Here is a 19265-nt window from a genome sequence, read left to right as displayed (position 1 = left end):
GAAGCATTGATTTTATACCAACTCCAACACAGAAAACCAATAAAAATTATTAAAGCAAGATCATTTACTCAGATTTAATTATCCATCTCCTTTGTCACAGTGATGGCCCAACAAAAACTGATTCCATGATGTGTCTAGGGCTTCCTGGGAGCAAGCCAGGGGCAGTGGGGCTGGGTGGTGCTCCCTAAGCCAGGACACCACAGGCATTTGTCCTCAGTGCAGGATCCTGGCCAGTGTCCATACCAAGACCCTAATTCCCTTACAGGTGCTGAGGCTTCCAGTTGCCTGTACGCTCACAGATTCTAACTGAACAAGTGACTAAGTTGTTCTGGATACTAAATGGCCATGTAAACGTGAGCCATCTTGACCCATTGGTTAATTCTAGTTATTCCATTTTGAATCTAACTGGAAAATATGAAAATTATACCCTCAGTAAAAGAGAGATGATAAAAACACCAGAGAAATTCACCAAGGTTAGGCGTTATCAACGTTAAAATCAAATTTTCTTTAGGGGTAAATAATTTCTTTCCTGTACGCTTGTAGAAGTTTTTTAACATTTAAACAAAAATGCAGGGGGGCTCTCACAGAATGAGTTCAGGAAGCTTTTCTGCACCAGACATGTTCTGAAATACATAAAGAAGGCAGGTATGAGGTATGAGAAATCCAACTGGTCCAAAAAGCAAAACCCAGTTTATCATTTCATCCTATTGATCCCAGTGACATTTTGTATTTGCATGGTTTATGCCACTAACTTCTCTTTATTTAGGTAGATTGTTTAAGAACTAGGTTTATGTGTATGCTTGCTGCTGTCTTGCATTGGTAAACCATAGCCCTTCCCATGTGCATTTTATGTTCTCTCAAGCAAGTCTTGCAGTTTTCTTAAGCACGAGGCCATGAAGAGCTGCTGGGTGGGTCTGGGATTTGAATGTCTCTGCAGTGTGTGTTTGAACAGTTTTGAAAAATTCAATCTGTTGGTTGTGTCAACAATTTCTCCAGAGCTCAGAGAAGCTATTGGGAGTCTGTTTGATGAGAAGAGCACACCTCTGTTTTGCAGTGACTTTGTGTGTGTCCTCATCATGGTTTTAGTCTGTATCACCATAGACAAAAACAATTCCAATTTTTCGTGTGGGTTGGTTAATATAAATTTAAGAAATTAAAGAAAAAAATGATGCTGTGATGCTTTATATGGCAAAAATGATTCTGTGTTTAGAAAGACAACTCAGTAGTTAACTGTTGTCTTGCTACTTTTTGAAGCTGAAATCACACTAGAATTACTTCAAAATGTGAAAAATACATAAAATCAAGTGGCTTAAATGTTGATAATGAATCATCCTTTGAAGTTGCTAATTTCATCTTAATTTAGGAAATGTTGTTCTGTCTTTAACAAAAAAAAGATATTGTTTTCTACCAGATAATTCCACAACTGATTTCAGAGTTATGCTCTAAATGAATCACAATCAAATCCTGATGAGTATATAACAAAAGTTTTAAAACACTTTTTCCCACCTGCCAAAAAGCTTCAGAATTACAGTAGATGATTCATTTTGTCAGTCTTGATTACATGACATGCCTCTTCAAGCCAGTCATTCCTATAAGCTGCAATTTAAGTGATTTTAAAATGCTTTCCAGTTATTTTGTACATTAGGTCAGGATTTCTCAGTCTCAAATTCTGTAAGGACAATCATGACAGAAAGGATAGAGAGAGACTTCCAGTAATTGAAGAGTACTGGTTTCTTTTGCAAATCAGTTATAAAATTAGAGTAATACTATCTTGTACCTGCTGAAACTTACATTGAATTCACTGGAGAAAAATAAAGAATTGGTCACCAGTTATTTGTCTTAAATGTACTGAAACCACATCATAACAAAAACCAGTCAGTGACTGCATTCAGTGATACATTTTGATTCTCCAATACCTCGCTTCATTTTTGGTTCTAGTCATCAAAATTAATTCTAATTGTATTCAGATGCTTTCTCAGATAAAAATGGGACTTTTTCAGAAAATTCCAACTATTGTCACACGCAGTGAACTTTGTTCTGCCAGTCTCACACCCGCTGTACAACTCACTGGATACCTGAGGGCTGTATTTTGGCTGGGAGCCAGCTGGGCAGGCACCCTCTGATGGACCAGCTGAGACATATTAACTGGTCCATGTGAAACCTCAACAGAGGCTGTAGCCACACGGGGGTTGGGCTCTTTTTCCAGGCAACCAGCAACAGGACATGAGGACATAGTCTGAAACTGCCAGGGGAGGGTGAGGCCAGACATCAGGAGGAATTTCTTCACAGAAAGGGTGATTAGATACTGGAGTGGACTGCCAAGGTGTTGCAAAATGTGGAATATATAAAATTTGCTCAAGAAAGGATGTTCTTTGATGTTTGATCTTTGTATATGTTCAAGCAGGAGTTAATCTGTGAAACAGATAGCAGCTAGCAAGCAAGCTCTAAGTGACGTCCAGCTGTCAGAAAAACAACTTTAGAAAAACAACTGGTAGAATTGTCTTGTTAAGGTTTAGGGCTTGACACACTGTGATGATCTCAGATGTAGTGGGAGGTTAACAAAGCTTGGGGAGAAGGATAGTGGACACAAAGAATGCACAAGGACATCTGGCAGAAGTCCCAACATTAAGAAGAAACTGATAAAGCTAACTCAGCAATTGTGCTGAGTCAGCTCCAGCTGGGTAAGAGGTAATTCTGGCAGGGAGACATTGGGACCACTGACGTACTGCCCACCGACCCAGCAAGCCCAGAGGAGAGGTCTAATTAGTGCGGCAGGCGAGAGAATCATTAACCAATAGAAGAACACTGACTAATAAGAGAGCTATGTAACTTGTAGCCAATGACCACTAATTCTTTTGTTTGCTAAAATCTATAATTAGTAAAAAGTTTTGACAGTTAGTCTGTTTGATTTATTAAATACAACTGAGCACTCAAGCTTGCCCAACCCTGAAACAAAATAATATCTCTCTCTCGAGTATTATTATTATCGGCCTTTCACATAGCAGGTCATGAATCCGATTTTTGTGGACAACACGGTGCTGGAGTCCCCGTCCTTGGAGGCGCTTAAGGAAAGACTGGATGTGCCGCTCAGCGCCATGGTGTGGCTGACACGATGGTGCTTGGTCACAGGCTGGACTCGATGGTCCCAGAGGTCTTCTCCAACCTGACTGAAGACAGCAACTGTGACGAGGGCCGTTTCGGCTGAGGGCAGCAACTGTGACTCCGAGGGCCGTTTCGGCTGACGCCAGTGGCTGTGACTCCGAGGGTCGTTCCGGCTGAGGCCAGTGCCTGGACTCCAAGGCCGGCCTGACCCACCCGGCGCTGCCCACACGAGCCCCGCTCCGCTCCCGCTCCCCTCACGCTGCCGCCCCGCCCCGTCCCCCGCGTGCCGACGTGCGCGTGCGCGGAGCGGGCTCGCCGCTCGCCCCTCCCGCCGGGCCGGGCCGGGCCGCGGAGCGCGACGGGCAGCGCGGAGCGGCCGCGCCCGGGCAGGAGCCGCCGCCGGCGGGAGCGCAGCGGAGCCGGGCGGGCCGCGCCATGCGGCTGTGCGGGGCGCTGCTCAAGAACCCCATCCCCAAGCAGATCGAGTACTACTCGCGCTTCTCCCCCTCGCCCCTCTCCATCAAGCAGTTCCTCGACTTCGGTGAGTGCCGGGGCCGCGGGGTGGGGGGATGTGGGGGTCGCCGCGGCTCTGCCGGGGAGCGGCGGCCGGCGCGCAGGGCCCGCTCCTCGGCCGCGGCTCCTCGGCCCGCGTCGGGAGCGCGGCCGCGGCCCGGCCCGGCGGCCCCGCAGGCCCCGCGCTGACACCCCCGGGGCCCGGGCGCGGTGTCGGCAGCCGGTGGCCGGCAAACAGCCGCTGCTCGCCTCGCCAGGGGCCGGGAGAAGCGGGCTTGCCCCTCCGTCAGCGTTATCCCTTGACACCGGTGCCATTGGGATGGGGATCAAAGTAAGGGCTCCTGACCTGACGTTTTGTGAGCTTAGCGAGTGAAGGAGAGAGTAAGTTAATGGTCTTGAGCGTGAAAATTGGAATCTGCCGTGCTGAGATCGGCTTACTTAAAGCTCGGGCATGAACTCTTAATCGCGCTTGTATAGGAGACCTGTTTGTGTAAAATTCAGGAGCACTTCAGGAGATGTTGCTGATGATAAATAGCATTTTTCTTTTCAGAAGCCCTGGAATGAAATCCAGGAGTGGTTTGTGTTGTTGTTAAAAAACATGCTTCCATGTAGATAACGATAAACCCATATCTGTATCGGAGGTTATTTGACTCTTGCTCTCTGACACGAAAGTTGTTGAGATTTTATTATCATATAAATATTGCTGGCAGAGTCAATGTAAAGGCCGTGTGTAACATCGTGAAGCTTAACAGAGTGTTTCTTCATTACACTCTTACTGTAAGGGTACAAAAGGACAAAAATAAGCTAGTGTTCAGCCAGAAAGTGATTAAAAGTGAATACAATTCCACAATTATGGTAATGGTATTAGTGAAAGAATGCTGTAAGTACAAAAAGCCAGTAATTGGCTTGATATATTGTCTCAGTGAAACAGGATTTCGTATCGTTAAAAAAAACAAACCAAAACCCCTTGTCTCCACTTAAAGGAGAACCTGACTAGAAGCTGTGCTTTCTCTGGTCTCCACTCACCTGAGTTTGTTACCTCTTCCCCACCCCTTCCTGTGCTGCTGGGCTTCTTCTCTAGAATTGGTGCTTCTTATGCTGTGTTTTTCTGTACTGGCAAGAACAATGGCCTAAAGCTTAGAACATCTTTATTTTAGCCCTGGCACTAACACATTGTGTCACCCTAGCCTATTTGAAAGTTGTGTTTGTGAATTGTTGCTGGGGAAGTATTGGTGTTTGTGAGACTTTTCAGTTGTGACTAAAGAGGTGTAAAGATTTCAAGATTTGCTTTAATGCCTTGGAGGTTTGGACAAAACTTTGCTTTTTGGTAAGGATTTCTGCAGTTCTATGTTCCCCTGCCTTACTGCTTGCCTTTGGACATCTCTTCTGTGGCAGCCTTTTCATAATGCTGCATTTGTTTTGACATTGTGGTGCCTGTATTACTTTATGGTCTCGTGATTCTTCAGAAGAAGTAGTTTTATTTTATAATTTTAAGTCTGGCTTCTGTTACTGGAAATGAACAGAACGAGAACAGGACGTTACAGCCTGGCCAGCCTTATTCTTTAGACGTGCTCCAGTTGTCACTGGATGTGTCATTGGAATCTTCTGTGTGTGTGGCTATGTATTTAAGGGTCTTAATGTCTTAAGACTGATGGGAAACTGTCTAGTCACTGACATTTAAAACCTCTGAAGGAAAAACAGTCTATGGTTTAGTCTTGAAAGGTCACCAGGAGTTTCTAAAATTAGTAGGTTTATGCTGTATCAACCTTGCTAAACCTATCACCTTGATCTTAATAAGTTTTATGGGCCACTTAACATCTCCACTTACTCTTTAGTGCCTGTATTTATTTGGGAAAACTCAAGTAGGAAAATTACAGCAGTTTAAGCAAATAAATGGAACCAAATGTAGTTACGTGATCCTAAATGTTTGCAGCTTTGGGTAATTTCAAGTTCAGCTGGAGTCTTCATTGGCCTAGAGGAAAACTTGACATCAAAATGTAAGTGATAGTGCAAAAGCTTTCCCACTTGAGGTGTGGAAGGCCTGGACAATATGTACCATGTCAGGGAGCTGTGTTATTTATATCTGAGTTAGCCAAAAAAGAATTTAGTGGTCTTGCAGGAGATGAGTATTCAAGAGAGAAAATATGCCAAGCATAAGGAGCACGATACGCAAGGTGCAGTTCAGTTGTGTTTGTTCATTTGTAAGAATGTTTGATGGGAAGAAGACACTGTTTTGTGGTCAGCTTAAAGAGGTTGTTTAGCGTTTCACTTCAAAAGAAATGGTTTTTGTAATTGAGCTACGTTAATGTTGTGCTAGTTTTACAAAAACATGGCTGAATTTTCAACAAATGTTGAAAAAGAGTAAGCCCAAAGGAAATGTGTGAATAGCCTTCTCCTGGCTGTCTGATTTTATTGTCTGATGCACATTTCTTATATGGAATTTTCACTTACCGTGATTCAGATTTGTGTGAAGAAAGTTTTTTGACCTAATTTCTGACAATAGTGAAACTACTATGTCTTCTTTATGTCTTTTTTTTATATTGGTTGTGTTGGTTTAGACTAAGTTGACTTAGAAATTTGTAAAATTCTGGTGAGCTGAGGAAGAGAAACTTTGTATTTCTTGTGAGCTGAAGAGTCTCTTCAAAGATAATTGGTGGCAATATATATTGTGGTACAGCTCGGGCTTTTTTAAATTACTGACTAGCAGTGTGGGTTGTATAGAACACAGTTGTGTGCATAGTGAGGCTGTAGAGTCTCTATTTAGTTCAAGTGATATAAATTAATGGCATTTATTTTAAAACTTTCTCTGCTTAATTCAGCTATTTAAACCACTATAATAGACAGTTTGTTTAAAGTAGCTTGCTAGTACTAAAAGCCTGTGAAGCAAACCAGAAGGCAGTAGTTAAGGCAGTGACACTTGCTTGGTTTTTGTAGCTGAGTCCTGTTAGTGTCTGTGTTCTGTTGAGCTTGCAGCTGTCTTTGTAGCTGCTGTGAGTGTGTCAGAGGTTACTGTGCCGTGGGCTTGGGACCTCTGTGTCACAAAGTCTGAGCGTTCACTCTGTGCAGCATTTTTCTTTCTTTCTATGTGTACACTTTCTGTTTGCACACTCCTGAATTCTGCTCTGGCAGTTTGTTTTATTACAAAGTGCATTTCCCAAGGTTCTTGTACAATTTCATTCCTTTGCAAAAGAATGACCTTCTGTAAGTGTGTTTCAATATAAACAAATTTTGACCTTGTTTAATGCTAGCTAAGTGACATGCTAGCATGTCACTCCAGGTTTATCCAGGCCTCCATAACTATTCTGCTCTCGAAAAAAATACAAAATGTACCAATTGGATTCAGCTGTGTACTTCCAAACTTTGTTAGTTCCTCTGGAAGTTTTTTTTTGGTAGATTTACAAGTGCAGGCATACCTTAATGACCCAGACTAAATAAATTACTAAAATATCTTTTCTGAAATGAACTTCTAAATGGAGATTTCATCTAACATTCAGGTCCAGGATCTTTGTATATTTTGGGGGCTAGACTGCTTGAGGAAAAAAAATGCCCATTCTGGAAGTTCATATTGATGGAGCATCTCAATTTAGCCTTGCTTCAGATGTAATGTGGGCCTTAGACAGTGACAGGTTAATCCAAAATACCCAATACTTAATCAACTGCACACATGGGTAACCAGTTGGTCAATCCTGTGCCTGGGGAAGTAATAACCTGTCTGTTTGAGGAAAGTAGAGTTGCTTTTTTAGGAGTGTCTTAGCATTTAAAAAAGCCAGCCAGAGACATGAGCTGCTGGTGTCTGCCCTGCAGCCTGTCCTTGGCATGAGCCAGCCTGGGAGAGCTGCACGAGTGCTGAACCCTGCCCCAGCTGGCAGGAACCACACAGCTGCTCCTTCACATCGGGGCACTCAGTTGTCAGTAAAGTTACTGGCACATGTTTTGTCAAATGAATGGTTGTACTGCAGAGGTTACATATAATTAAGCACAAACAAAGAGATGAGTGAAGTATAAATGGTGTAATCCTTTGATCATGCATGAAAGAGTCATTTGGAGCTGAGTTAGGGCTGTGTTGTGAATGTGTACCAAGATACTGTTCTCATGTAATCCTCTCATTGCTGCTGCTCAGCTGACCAAGTGTCTGACACCTGAGTCTGAGGTGTGTTTTGTCAGAAATATGGACCATCTGCTTTTGGGGCTTGTTTACTATTGAAGCTGTCTTGGCCAGTTGTACCTAGCTATATTCTGTCCCTTTTTGTTTCATGTTTTAAACAAAATGCATTGGATGAATTGTGTACCTAAGGGGTTAAACTTGTTTTGTTAGCTCTTTGAACATGTCATATATTAGTGTTCACGTACCACTAATGAGTTTGGATAAAAAAAGCTGTGCTTGTGCTGAAGACAGAAGATAGTGAATCACAGTGAATTCTCATGGTGGAATGTGACGTGGGAGATCCTGATTTTGCAGGTTATAATCAAAATATTTGTGGTTGCTGCTGCAGTTAGTGGCATTGAAAAATATCACAAAGGTTGTAATTTAATAATTTTACTGTACTGAGAACAGCTGAGCATGCAGCAGATAATCACAATGAGTGCATGGAACTGTTGTGCCCTGGGGCATATTGGAAGAAAACATGATCAATAGATCCTTCTCATTTTTCAGTTTTTGGTATGGAATTGTTTCATCTATGTCATACCTATTAAACTTACATGTCTTGGGGAAACACGTAGGCTTCTTCCAAAATGACATAAAGAGCAAATCAGGTATCAGCATTGCTGTTGGTTGCTGCCATTTGTACGAGCAATATTAGATTGGGGGTTTATGCCTCATGTTGCCATCTTGGTAGAGGCATGGATCTGAGCTGAAAGCCTGCCACTGGAGAGGTAGCTGGCAGATAAAATTTGAACAACATGTAGAAGTAGGAAAGTAGAGATCAAAACCTGCCTCATATCTCCAAATATGATTATCAGTCTTCTTATAGAATATGGCTGTTGGAAGATTTTTCTACATAAAAAGGTACTGGAAGATTTCTCTTGGTTTTTTGGGTTTTTTTTAATAGAACATTAGTGGACAGACTGTGCATCTATAGCACTTGCGAAGTTTAGGACTAAAAGATATTGAATAATTACCTGCTATTTATTGGTTGCAGCTGTGCTTTTCCTGCTGCTCTCTGTGCATTGCTCTTAAAACCTTAGACTTGATTTTAATGCATCTTCAAAACAAAAATGTCCTCTTAGCATGAATGTTAACCATTGGTATGCTGGCCACTGCATGGGATCAGGAAGCTGAATGCTAGCCAGACATTACTGTCTTCTATTTTCATCTGACTGGCTTCAGCTTCCATCCAGCAGTTTCATTTGAGCTTTTGTTGGTAGGTTGGGATCCTTTGATGCCTGGACTATTTGCACTGTGTGGTGTATGTACATTGTGATGGAGTTATCTTTCTTGATTTCATAAAGATAAATACATTAAATGAACTATTTGCAGCCTTACGAAAACACCCATGGGATTAACTTTTGTGGCTGTTCCAGAATTTTCAGTATTGTTCTTCAGATATGTCTTTTACAACTTTAAATAGAATTCCCTTTAAGAGTTTTGTGCAACACTGGAATAAAATTGTTTTACTGCTGTTTAGTTTTTACCTTGAAAGGCTACCAGTGGCAGCTGGATGTGCAAGCTGGATTGTCTGCCTGCTTTTGTTCTTGAATTGTTTTGCAGTTTCCACTTTTCCATGTCGAATCTTTCATTCCCTAGATCTGGGCGTGCATGAAGTTTATATTTCAGACTATTAAAAAGGGTTTCCTTTGAATGAGCTGTAGCACAGTAAGTAAGCTGGAAGCCTTTTTGATGCAACTGTTATTTATAACCTGTTCCTATTTACAACTGCCAGTTGCTGGCAGGCAGTGATGTTCCAATACTATATATAATATTGAGGGGTTTTATAAGGCCTAGTATTGATTGGTTGGAAGGTCTGGAAGAGTCATTGTGGTTAGGTAACTTTGTTCAGCAGTCACTATTGAACTGTGCTGTGATAGGGATATTTGTTTGTGGGACTGCTTTGTAATACTAGATTATGATGCATTTGATCTACAGAATTATCTCTATCACTTTTACAGGCTGTTTATTCAATAAAGGAGTACTTAATTTCTGTGAGTAATTGAGACTTCATATGTTCTGAATTCAGTATTTTCATATAGTTATAGTACAGATTCCATAAATTGCTGTAGATGATCAAACTGGCTCACCAAGATTTTTTCTTCCTCATAGAGCCTAAGCATTGAAATTCTGCCTTCAGTACCTGGTTTGGCTGGTCACTCTTGCTTGTAAGCACAGGCTGGTAGTCTACAAGTGAGCATCCTTCAGCTGATGGAATTGCTTGATGTTTGCTTCTCATAGCAGCAGAAAATTTCTCAGTCTGGGTTCTGTTTGTCTATGGACTGATCAGAGGAGCTGTGCAATCCTCTGCCTTGGGATGCTGGGAAGGGAATGATCTTTCTCTGCACGTGGATGTGTCTGCATGCTTGAGCTTTTTTGTATTCCCTGAAGATGGTGTGGCGTGTAAGCACACAGCTGAACGCCTTGGGTGAAAGAGAGAGGACAAAAACTCCCCATCTGCAAGAAGCAATAAACAATGCCACTGGGTTTGTTTATTTCTTTTTAGCAAGTAGCAGAAGCAGTGGATGAATGCTGCTTGGCAGAAATTGAGAGCTTGGGAAGCTTCTTTCTAGAGGGACAAAAAGATAGGATTTGTAGCTCTTGAAGATATAAGAATTTTTGGGACATGTTTTTCTTCTAGCAAATGGTAGATATTGTTGAAATGCCTTCTTTAGAGTGGACTTAAGCTAATAAGGAGGCACTTGAAAATATGAAATTAAATTTTGATTGAAATGAATGTGAATTTGGTGGCATTCCTTCTCTGGAATGGAAGAACTGACAACCAGTGATTTAAAAATAGCCTAACTTCTACAAGCCAAGAAAACAGGCTGATAGGGTCTCTTCTAAGACATAAGGAGGAGTATAAGATGTCAGTTTGAGAAAGAGCAATTCTGATGCAGACAAAAGATAGGAAAGCAGCAGAGCAGTGTTAGGATTTCTAGAAATACTGTTGATTAAAAAAAACTATAAAAGCGGGAAGCAAGGACATCCTGCCTTGGGCTGCAGTACAAATAACAGCAAAGTTGAAAAGTCAGGGGTTAGAAAAGCAGATAAAAAGATGTTGAGATAATTTATAGTAATTGGGGAGAATGCTGAACCAATTTCTTGATGAAAGTAAGTACATAATGATAAAGACTGTTGAATTGATCTTTGCTTTGGTCTTCAGAAAAGAAGAATTGTATCCAGAAACATAAAGGAAATCACATCTCTCCCCTGACCCAAATTTTAGATAAGTGAGATATGTCTAGATCCTCTTGGCTTAGTGGGTTCCAGTGGAAGTCAATCAGTTCTGTGTATTGTGAGTAGCTGAACACTTCCTTCTGCAAATGTGTGTGGCCTGGTGCTGCACAGCTCGTGCTTATGGGCTCCATGGAAATAATGGTGATGGCCCCAGGGCTTTGGAAGTGGGAAAATACAATGCTTGTCTTTAAGAGAAGAGGAAGGGGAGGATGACATTAGAGTTAAATCAGGTTGTCTGAAGTAGCTGAAAAAGAGATAGAGCTAATAGTGAAGTAATACATAGATAAGCGCCAAGAGATAGTGAGGTAGTAAAGAGACAATAGATTGTGTTGGCCTGGTCTAATTTCCATGTTAATTTGGTGTGTGCTAAGGCAGTAGCAATTGGTGCTGTACCTGGCTTTTTATGAAGTTTGGCACAACCCCATGTGACATTCTTAATTAAAAACAAACAAACAAAACAAAACAAACTCAATATACAAAATAATGGAATAACTGCAAGGTGAGGTTGTTATATCAGATGTGTTATGGTGGGTTGACCCCATGCAGCAGCTGAGCACCCACCCAGGTGCTTGCTCCCCTCCTTCTATCCCCACGGGCATGGGGACAGAAAAGGGGGGGCAAAAATGAGAAAACTTGTGTTCAGAACAAGAAATAAAGCAAAGAGGAAGAGAAACAAGTGATGCATGGGCAGTCACTCACCACCAGAAGGAGAGCTGTGCCCAGCCAGTCACTGTGTGACTGGGGGACAAAGCCAACCAGTTTGTTACTGCTGGACATGGCATCATGTCATATAGAACATCCCTTTGTCCAGCTCAGGTCAGCTGTCCTGGCTCTGTCCCCATCCAGCCTGTTACCCACCCCCAAGCCTGCTTGCTGGGGTAGGGAGTGAGTGCAGGAGAGAGAGAAACCCTTCAGAAGCTGTGCAGGTCTTGTTCAGCCGTAGCACAAACAGCCCCTTCTGGGCCCTGAGAGGAAAACTGAGCAGCCAGCTCACACAGGTGTTGGTGGAGAACATTTCATAAATACTCTACATTGCACTAGCAGTCCTTGATCTTCACAGGACTGTGTTGTGAAGAGTGAATGGTACGTCTCCAGTCCCCCTTAACTCAAGTCAGCATAATCCATCATAAAATTAGGCCTAGACTTAGGAATTGTTTTATCTAATTCCACAGTTACTATATTAGGACAGCTTTTCTTGTTCCCAGTTATGCTTAATATAATGGCCTTTTTTAAAAGCCACTTTTTTCTCAAAACTGCTGAAATATTTTACAGGCTGCTACTTATCCTTTAAAAATGTTTGGGGTTTTGTGTTTTTCTGGAGCCAGTTAAATGTAATTTTCCTTTTTGGAAATATTAGGTTGAAAGGATGGATTAGAGCACTGAACTGACTCTTGAGGTATAGTTCTCCTTTTTCTGATGCTTTGTGTGTTACAAGAGGCTATTTTATTGGCTCTTGTTTCCTTTTAAACCTTTCTATGTAAGATGTGACATTCTCCCACTTTTTTTGTTCTGTTTAAATTATTTTCTGTTTGTAGTCAATGTAAAAGAAGTGACACAGTATTATAAATATTTTCACTGACTTAATTAATTAAAATAGTAGGCTTGTGCAAATAATTGGCATTTTTCAGAATTAGGTTTAAGACTGAATAGAGAGAAAGACAATTTTTTTGCTAAAAATAATTTACATTTCAACTGCTACTTGTTTGGTTTAGTCCTTGTTTTTGCTTTTCTGAAAGATTTTTACAGATTGCAAAAGTATCTTCACACTGATAACTAGCAATGACATAGAAGAATCCTTTAACCTTTTTTATAATGTGGCTTGTTAATGATCAAAAGTGTTTTGAATCAAGATGTTTAACAGTCTAATACATTTCACCTCAGTGAGACTGAAGGGAAACTGGAGCATGTGGTATTGGCAGTATTTTTATGTAATTGGTTTTAACTGTGTGAGTCTTTGCTCATAAACATTAATTTTATGTATGCCAGGGATTTGGAATAGCTTTTTCTTTGGCAGGTTGTCAGGAACTAGAGGATAAAGCAGGGATTTGTATTTTTCTGGAATGGTTAGAGAGAATTATGGAAGTTTTTCATAAAGGTTAGGAAGGAAGTTGTCAAAGTTGTGAGAACTTAGGGAGAGTGTTAAAAATTTGGAACATCTAATTATAATCTTCAATGTGATATACATTTTTACCTCTTATGGGAGGAAAAGGTGATTATAAGACCCAAGAAGCACAACTCAGTCTTTTCTGGTCGGTTTGTTGTAACAGAAGCTGATCAGAGCATCAAAAGGGGGAATAAGGTTTCTTTGGCTCGGTGCTTTAAGCCTCATTCTGCATCTAAAAAAAAAAAAAGATTTAAATTAGTCTTAAAATTTTGCATCTCACCAGAGCAAAACACAAGATTTGTTTTATCCAGGGTCTTCTGTTTGAAAGCCCAGAGCCCCCTGGCAGGGGAGGCCAGGGCTGCTGTGCACCTCTGTGCTGCTCTGAGCGGCTGTCCCTGCTCAGGTCTCAGGAGTGCTGCTGAAGAGGAGCTGATACAGCCGGCAGGGCCACTGTGTTTTGCTTCTGTTTGTCTGGTTTGGAAGCCCCTTGTGCCATCCTAGGGATCGAGTCTGGGTTGCACAGGTTGTTCTAACATCAAGAACCTGATGAGGGCCATGGTTTCTCCAGAGAACATTTTGGCTCTTTGCCTGTCATTATTTGCGGGGAGTGCCTGTGATAATGGTGAGACAGAGCTTTGCTGCTGAAGTGATTCACCTGACTTTTAGCCTACTTGCTCAAAGGAAAGACAGCCTTAGGTCCCTATGTCTAAAAATAGTACAGCCTGTGGGTAACTGGTTGAGTGCCTCCACATTAAACTTTATAGATACTTTTGATTATTGTGTTGTCTCTAGGCAAATGCATTAAAATACTCCAAAAGTTATTTTGTTAGAACTGAGTGGTAAGCAGCTAAACATGAGTTTTAGATCAGGGAAGCCTATTTTAAAAATTCATGCTTTTATTTTAATTTGGGTTGTTCTGTTTAACAGTACACAGTGCTGGTTTGCAGCTTTGACAAGTGATTATCTGATGATCCATTCCTCTTGAGAGGAGCAGATGTATCTTCACTTAGGTCTTTTCTGTGACAGGAAGGCTGTGGCTGTTGGAGTTAAAATTAATGATTGCAGAGTATTGTGCATCTGTTAATTCCTCCTGTTGATCTGTTTCAGATCAGCAGTAAGTTAAGCTGCTTTCCAGCACAGTTTCATACAGAGCACCATTTACTTGAAACAGGCTTACTGGAGTTGACAAGTTATATATTGTTGTTATTATTATTTATTATTATATTAGTGTGTAGCTAATACAATAGTAAATGTAATGATTCACTCTGTGTTGAGCTGTCCTGCTGTGCTAAGGACAGCTAGCTGGCATTTTTTCTTTACCTGTGTTTATATGAAAACATGAACTGACTTTTTCTTGATGCCAGTGGTGTTCCTTAACAGGGGCACAGTAATTAATACACATGAGACATAAACCAGCTCACTCGCAGGGGTTGTGGAAATAAGTGGAGGTAAGTATTTTTTTCTGTATACAAATTCAAGAGTAGTTGTATTTATTTTTTAAGTTAAAAAGTCTAGACCTTGAATATGAATGGGGTTTGGTCATTCCAAGAGGATATAGGCTAGTATATTCTCCTGAGCAAATGCTGTACTGAAATATTCCTTAGGAGCAGGAAGTGAGCATTGCAGTTGCCATGCCAGTCAAAGAATTCTTGAATGTGGTATTTGAATTGCATAAATTGGAAATAGTTTATTAAGCTCAGCTGTTTCAGCTCTTGTTTTATCCATATGCTGTGTCATGTGACTGTTGGAAAATTTAACTGGAAAGCTAAATAACATATGAGCCTCCTAGTTCGGATTGCACTTAGCAGTGAAATGGCACAGAGTGCAGATCAGTGGCCATACAGTGGTAACAACTGAGTTCTCATCTGTGAACATAAACCATGTAGATTGAGGAGACTCAAGCACCCCTGTTGGTGTGCTTTCCCTAGGCTGAAAAGGCCCAACTAGTCTTGGGAGTTGGGCTGAAGAAGACAAACAAGTATTTGGGAAACATTACTTGCAGACTTCAGTTCCTCTGGCTTTAGGCTGGTTTTCTGGCACTAGTTGTTTGACAGAACTTAATTGACTTCATAAAAGTAATATGTTTATTATCGTTCAGTTAGATCTAAAAAATTTTTTGGTTTTAATTCTTCAAGTTTCATTTTTGAAACTCTCGAGTTTCTCTGGTTTCCATCCTGACAGAATCAGTCTCTCAAGGTGCTAAGTGAAAGCATGCCCTTAAAAACAGGACACTTGCATGAAACAATTGGAAGGCTTGGTGGAAGTAGCCTTAGAGAGCAGTAATGGAACTTGGGCTAAAGCTTAATCCTGAGGTGTCTAAAAAGAGTATATATGAATACCTGAAGTAGTAGGTTTGGATCCTTAACTGAACAGCTGTGCAGGCTGTGGTTGCTATTCTGTAGCACAGCGTGGTAGGTCCAGTTTCAAAATACAGATCTCTTAGATGCAGTCTGTGGTGGGGAGTGAGGATCAACAAGAGTCAACATCGCCTATTATATTCTGTGTGTTCCTTTTCCACTTGCTTCATCATTTCATCGGGTTTTACAAAACCCTGTATGGTGGGAAGCAAACAAACCCTATATACTTTTTTTGTATTTTTAGTGCTTGGTGAGATAAATATCTAGAGACTATGTGAAAATATAATCATTTCCATTTGGGCATAGGAATGATTTTAAACTCAAACTTGTTTTGCTGGGTTTTGCTTTGTAGCAAACTGTGGGACTGTGCAAGCATAGCTTGTTTGTTTTTTAATAAATAGCCCATGTTCCTGAAATGGTGTGTAATCATTGGAATTCAACTATTCTATTATTCTTCTTAAGTTCTGTTTTCCTACCTTCAGCAGCAAGTTATTAGTTTTAGCTTTTGCTTAGTCTCCTCTGATGCATTGATATTTTTGTCTATTCTTTTGAAGATTTATTCATCCTTCTGCTTCACTTTGTATTGTTTGCCTATACAGGAGCTATTAAATATTCTGGAAGCTTAAGAGACGACAGTAGATATGGCTGATCACTCCTGTTTTCCTGTCTTTCTTTCTTTATTTTGCCCTATCTAAAAGCAACTGTAGTAGTTTCTGATCTTGTTTTTATGGATTCTGGATGGAGTCCCTTGTCTCGGGTATACAACAGGTGAGATTTTGCTTTTGAGTCTTAAAGTAGTACAGTGTCTGTCTCTGCTATTCAGTGCATAGTTAATGAAGAGAACTAGACCTCTGCCTGCAGTGCTAAGACTGAAAAGAACACTTTGCTTCTTCTTTTCCTGCCTCCTCTGACAGATGAGTTAATATTCAGAAACTACTGATGCTTTTATGTTGTGACCTTGGCAGTCCAGTGGCAGCCTGGGGATGTGGCAGTTGTATTAGGTTTTTGAACTAGGTGACTTTGACCTTCATTGTGAAGGACTGTTGCTGGAGTCCGTTCTCAAATGGGTATTCATGAATGTGGGAATCTGGCAGCTGAACTGAGAGCTTTGGAACCAGGGTTCATGGTCTCGTTCTGCATTTCTGCCCTCTTCTGCAGCAAAATGGAGATTTGTGTAGGGCCTTCTGTATGGAACTAACCCTTTTGTGATGTGAATCTTAGACAGTACAGTATTGCTCTGGCAGTTGGTGGAATTTGCCAGAATTGGATCAGGGCCTGCTGCATGTGTGTGAAAAGCCTCTGCATTGTTCATGCTTCTTGTTGCAGGAACCAGAACAAAAGTTTTGTGTAAGTGGAGCTTTGCAAGAGTTGTCTGTTTTCCATTTCTCAGCACTGTGGAGTAAAAGTGAGAAACAGGAGAGAGGAGTAAATGTTAGAGGAGAGTTGAATCCAGACAGGAGAAATAGAGTAATAGAGAAAACTGAGAGTAGAACTCTGTTTCCTGAGTTTCCTTTGAATGGAACGTTTGCCAGTGATAACATTGATGTGTAACCCCAAAACATTCCACTTTCAATCTTTTCCCTTCTGATGGCATTGCATTCAGAAATTCTAATACATTCAATTCTGCTTTTGTGACTTGTGCTACCTCAAAGGTTCTGGGTCGTATTTTATAGCTATGTTTTTCTTAGGCTTTTTTTCTCCCTCTGATACCTGTCTAATTGAATAAATGGCATGATTCATTTTTGGTGGAAATATGTAACACTTTTTCATATCTGGAAGAATTGATTTAATATGAAATGTTATCTTCTGGGTCAACTTTTTAAAATTTTAATGTGTAAGTAATGTGTATATTCTCAACTTAAACTTTTGCTGTGGCAGTCACATCATTCTTCAGGTGTGTCATATTTCACTACATAAGCAAATCCACCAACATTCACTCTCACTAACAGTGACCATTCCAAATGCAGCAGTGTTTGTACAGGTACCACTCCCAAAGTATTTTTACAAACCCTATGTCTCTCATGTGTAAAGCTGCCACACTGAAAAAATAGAAAATTAGAAAATTCTTCAGTGACCTTAGTTTGATGTCAAGTCCAGGAGATTGCTGCTTAGATCTTTGTTTGACTGATGTATTTTCTTATTTTCACAATGTTGAAGGTTGTGTCTGTTGTCAGTCCATTACACTGACTTGTTTTTAAACAAAATAGTCTCAAAATTGGCATCACAGTTTCTCCTTGGTGCTAGTTTTGAGCTGAAGGTTTGAAAGTGGCAGAGAGGAGGCCATGAATATGCTTTTCTGTGTGATTTACATTGGGTAAGTGATGAGCCCAGACAGGTAAGATTGTTCAGAAGATTGAAGGTGGTAGAACATTTGTTAAACAGTTCCTTTTTTTTTTAAACCTGTGGTGACACTTGACATTTCTTTCAGTTTTTGTGCTAGCTATGTATGCAATAGTATTAACTTGAGGCTTAGTTTCTTCACAAATACCTTGCTTCTTGTTGTAATTTTTCTGTCAAAGTAGCTGTTACTGTATAACTTAATTTATGCAGTCTATGCTGTGTTTTTTCAAACTCTGACTTGCTTCAGGGTTTTCACTTTTTGCTTGTTTCCCTGTGCAAATTTGCACTGCTTTTGCCGTGCAAGTGGTTAACAAAATGTGAGGTAATCACTTTCTTCCTCTTGGGTCATGAGAGAATTAGGGCTACAAAGAATGTTAGGCCACGTTCAGTCTAATCTCATTTCAGAGACTCAATCAACTAGCTTAGCTGGGCAGGTGTCTACTTTCACTAGTAAAAGGCATGCTTAAATCAGATCAGGTTGCTCTCTTTTACAGTGATTACCATCAGGAAATTTCTGCTAATTAAGAATTGAATCTTCTGCAGTTTGAGTCCAAAGCTTGATGGGCAAGGTTACTGCTGCCTTCTTTGTAGCAAACTGAGTCCTTGGAGAGCATTGCTGTGTTCTTCACTTATTTCTTCTTAGGTAAATCCATCAGATTCACTCATTCCTGTGTCACAGACTGTTTTATTGTTGTTATTTTGATTTCTCTTGCATCCATCTATGCTTTTAGAAGATGATCAAAAAATCATGTAATTTACCAGGAGAGTGGGGTATTTTGTGTGTGCTTTTCCTTTATCCCATTGGATCAAATTCTGGGTTAAGCTGCAGGCACTGTAGGTATGATCATAAGAGTTTTTTAATCAGCTTGAAAGTGTAACTTCATTAAGAGTAAAAATCTGAAGATAATCTAGCCTCTTGACCCCGAATTAACACCTAATCCCACAGAAAACATAATTACTTTATAGGGTTATTTTCTACCAGGAAGAATAGTATGGGATTGCTTTGTTCCCTGCAGTACAGCAGATCTGTTACAAAGTGGTTGCATCCTGCCTAGTTTGGTCTTTTTGTTGTCTTAATGTAATTCTTGTTGAAAGAAACTTGTTTCAATGCCTGACTTTGGTCTGCACAATTATTCCACTTGAAGCCACAAAACTGAATTGTTGTTCAATTGCAATCAAGTATTGCTGTTTTAGAGACAGTGAGAAACAAATGGTGGTGGTGTGTGCTAAATTCTGAGATATATATATCATGAGATGCCTTACTTGATTTTCTTCTTGACTTTGTGGATAGGAAGTGTTTCACTTTGAGTCTTCTAGTATTTCCATTTTCAGTTTCTTAAAAGCATACTTTTAAAGAGTTTAAGTTTTTTGAAATAAAGCTAAATACAGCCCTTGATGCCTAGTGCAGTGTCGTTTCTAGTAGGGCATAGGATGACTTTCCTTTTCCATTTGAATTCATACA

The 19265-nt window shown here is 40.5% G+C and overlaps 1 protein-coding gene across 1 annotated transcript in view; it reads left to right on the top strand.

Moving 5' to 3' along the window:
* Positions 1–3432: 3432 nt before the first annotated feature.
* The window catches only part of PDK3 (pyruvate dehydrogenase kinase 3), a 52473-nt gene continuing 36640 nt past the window's right edge, over positions 3433–19265 (top strand). The window contains exon 1 of the mRNA XM_084226546.1: positions 3433–3643. Coding sequence (XP_084082672.1) covers positions 3538–3643 — 106 coding nt within the window. The 5' untranslated portion in view covers positions 3433–3537. The remainder of the gene's footprint in view (positions 3644–19265) is intronic.

This window comes from Fringilla coelebs (genome assembly GCF_963513975.1).
Source record: "Fringilla coelebs genome assembly, chromosome: 2".
In the NCBI taxonomy this organism is placed as follows: Eukaryota; Metazoa; Chordata; class Aves; order Passeriformes; family Fringillidae; genus Fringilla; species Fringilla coelebs.
The sequence above is the reverse complement of the archived record's forward strand: the minus strand, read 5'-3'. Positions and strand labels throughout refer to the sequence as shown.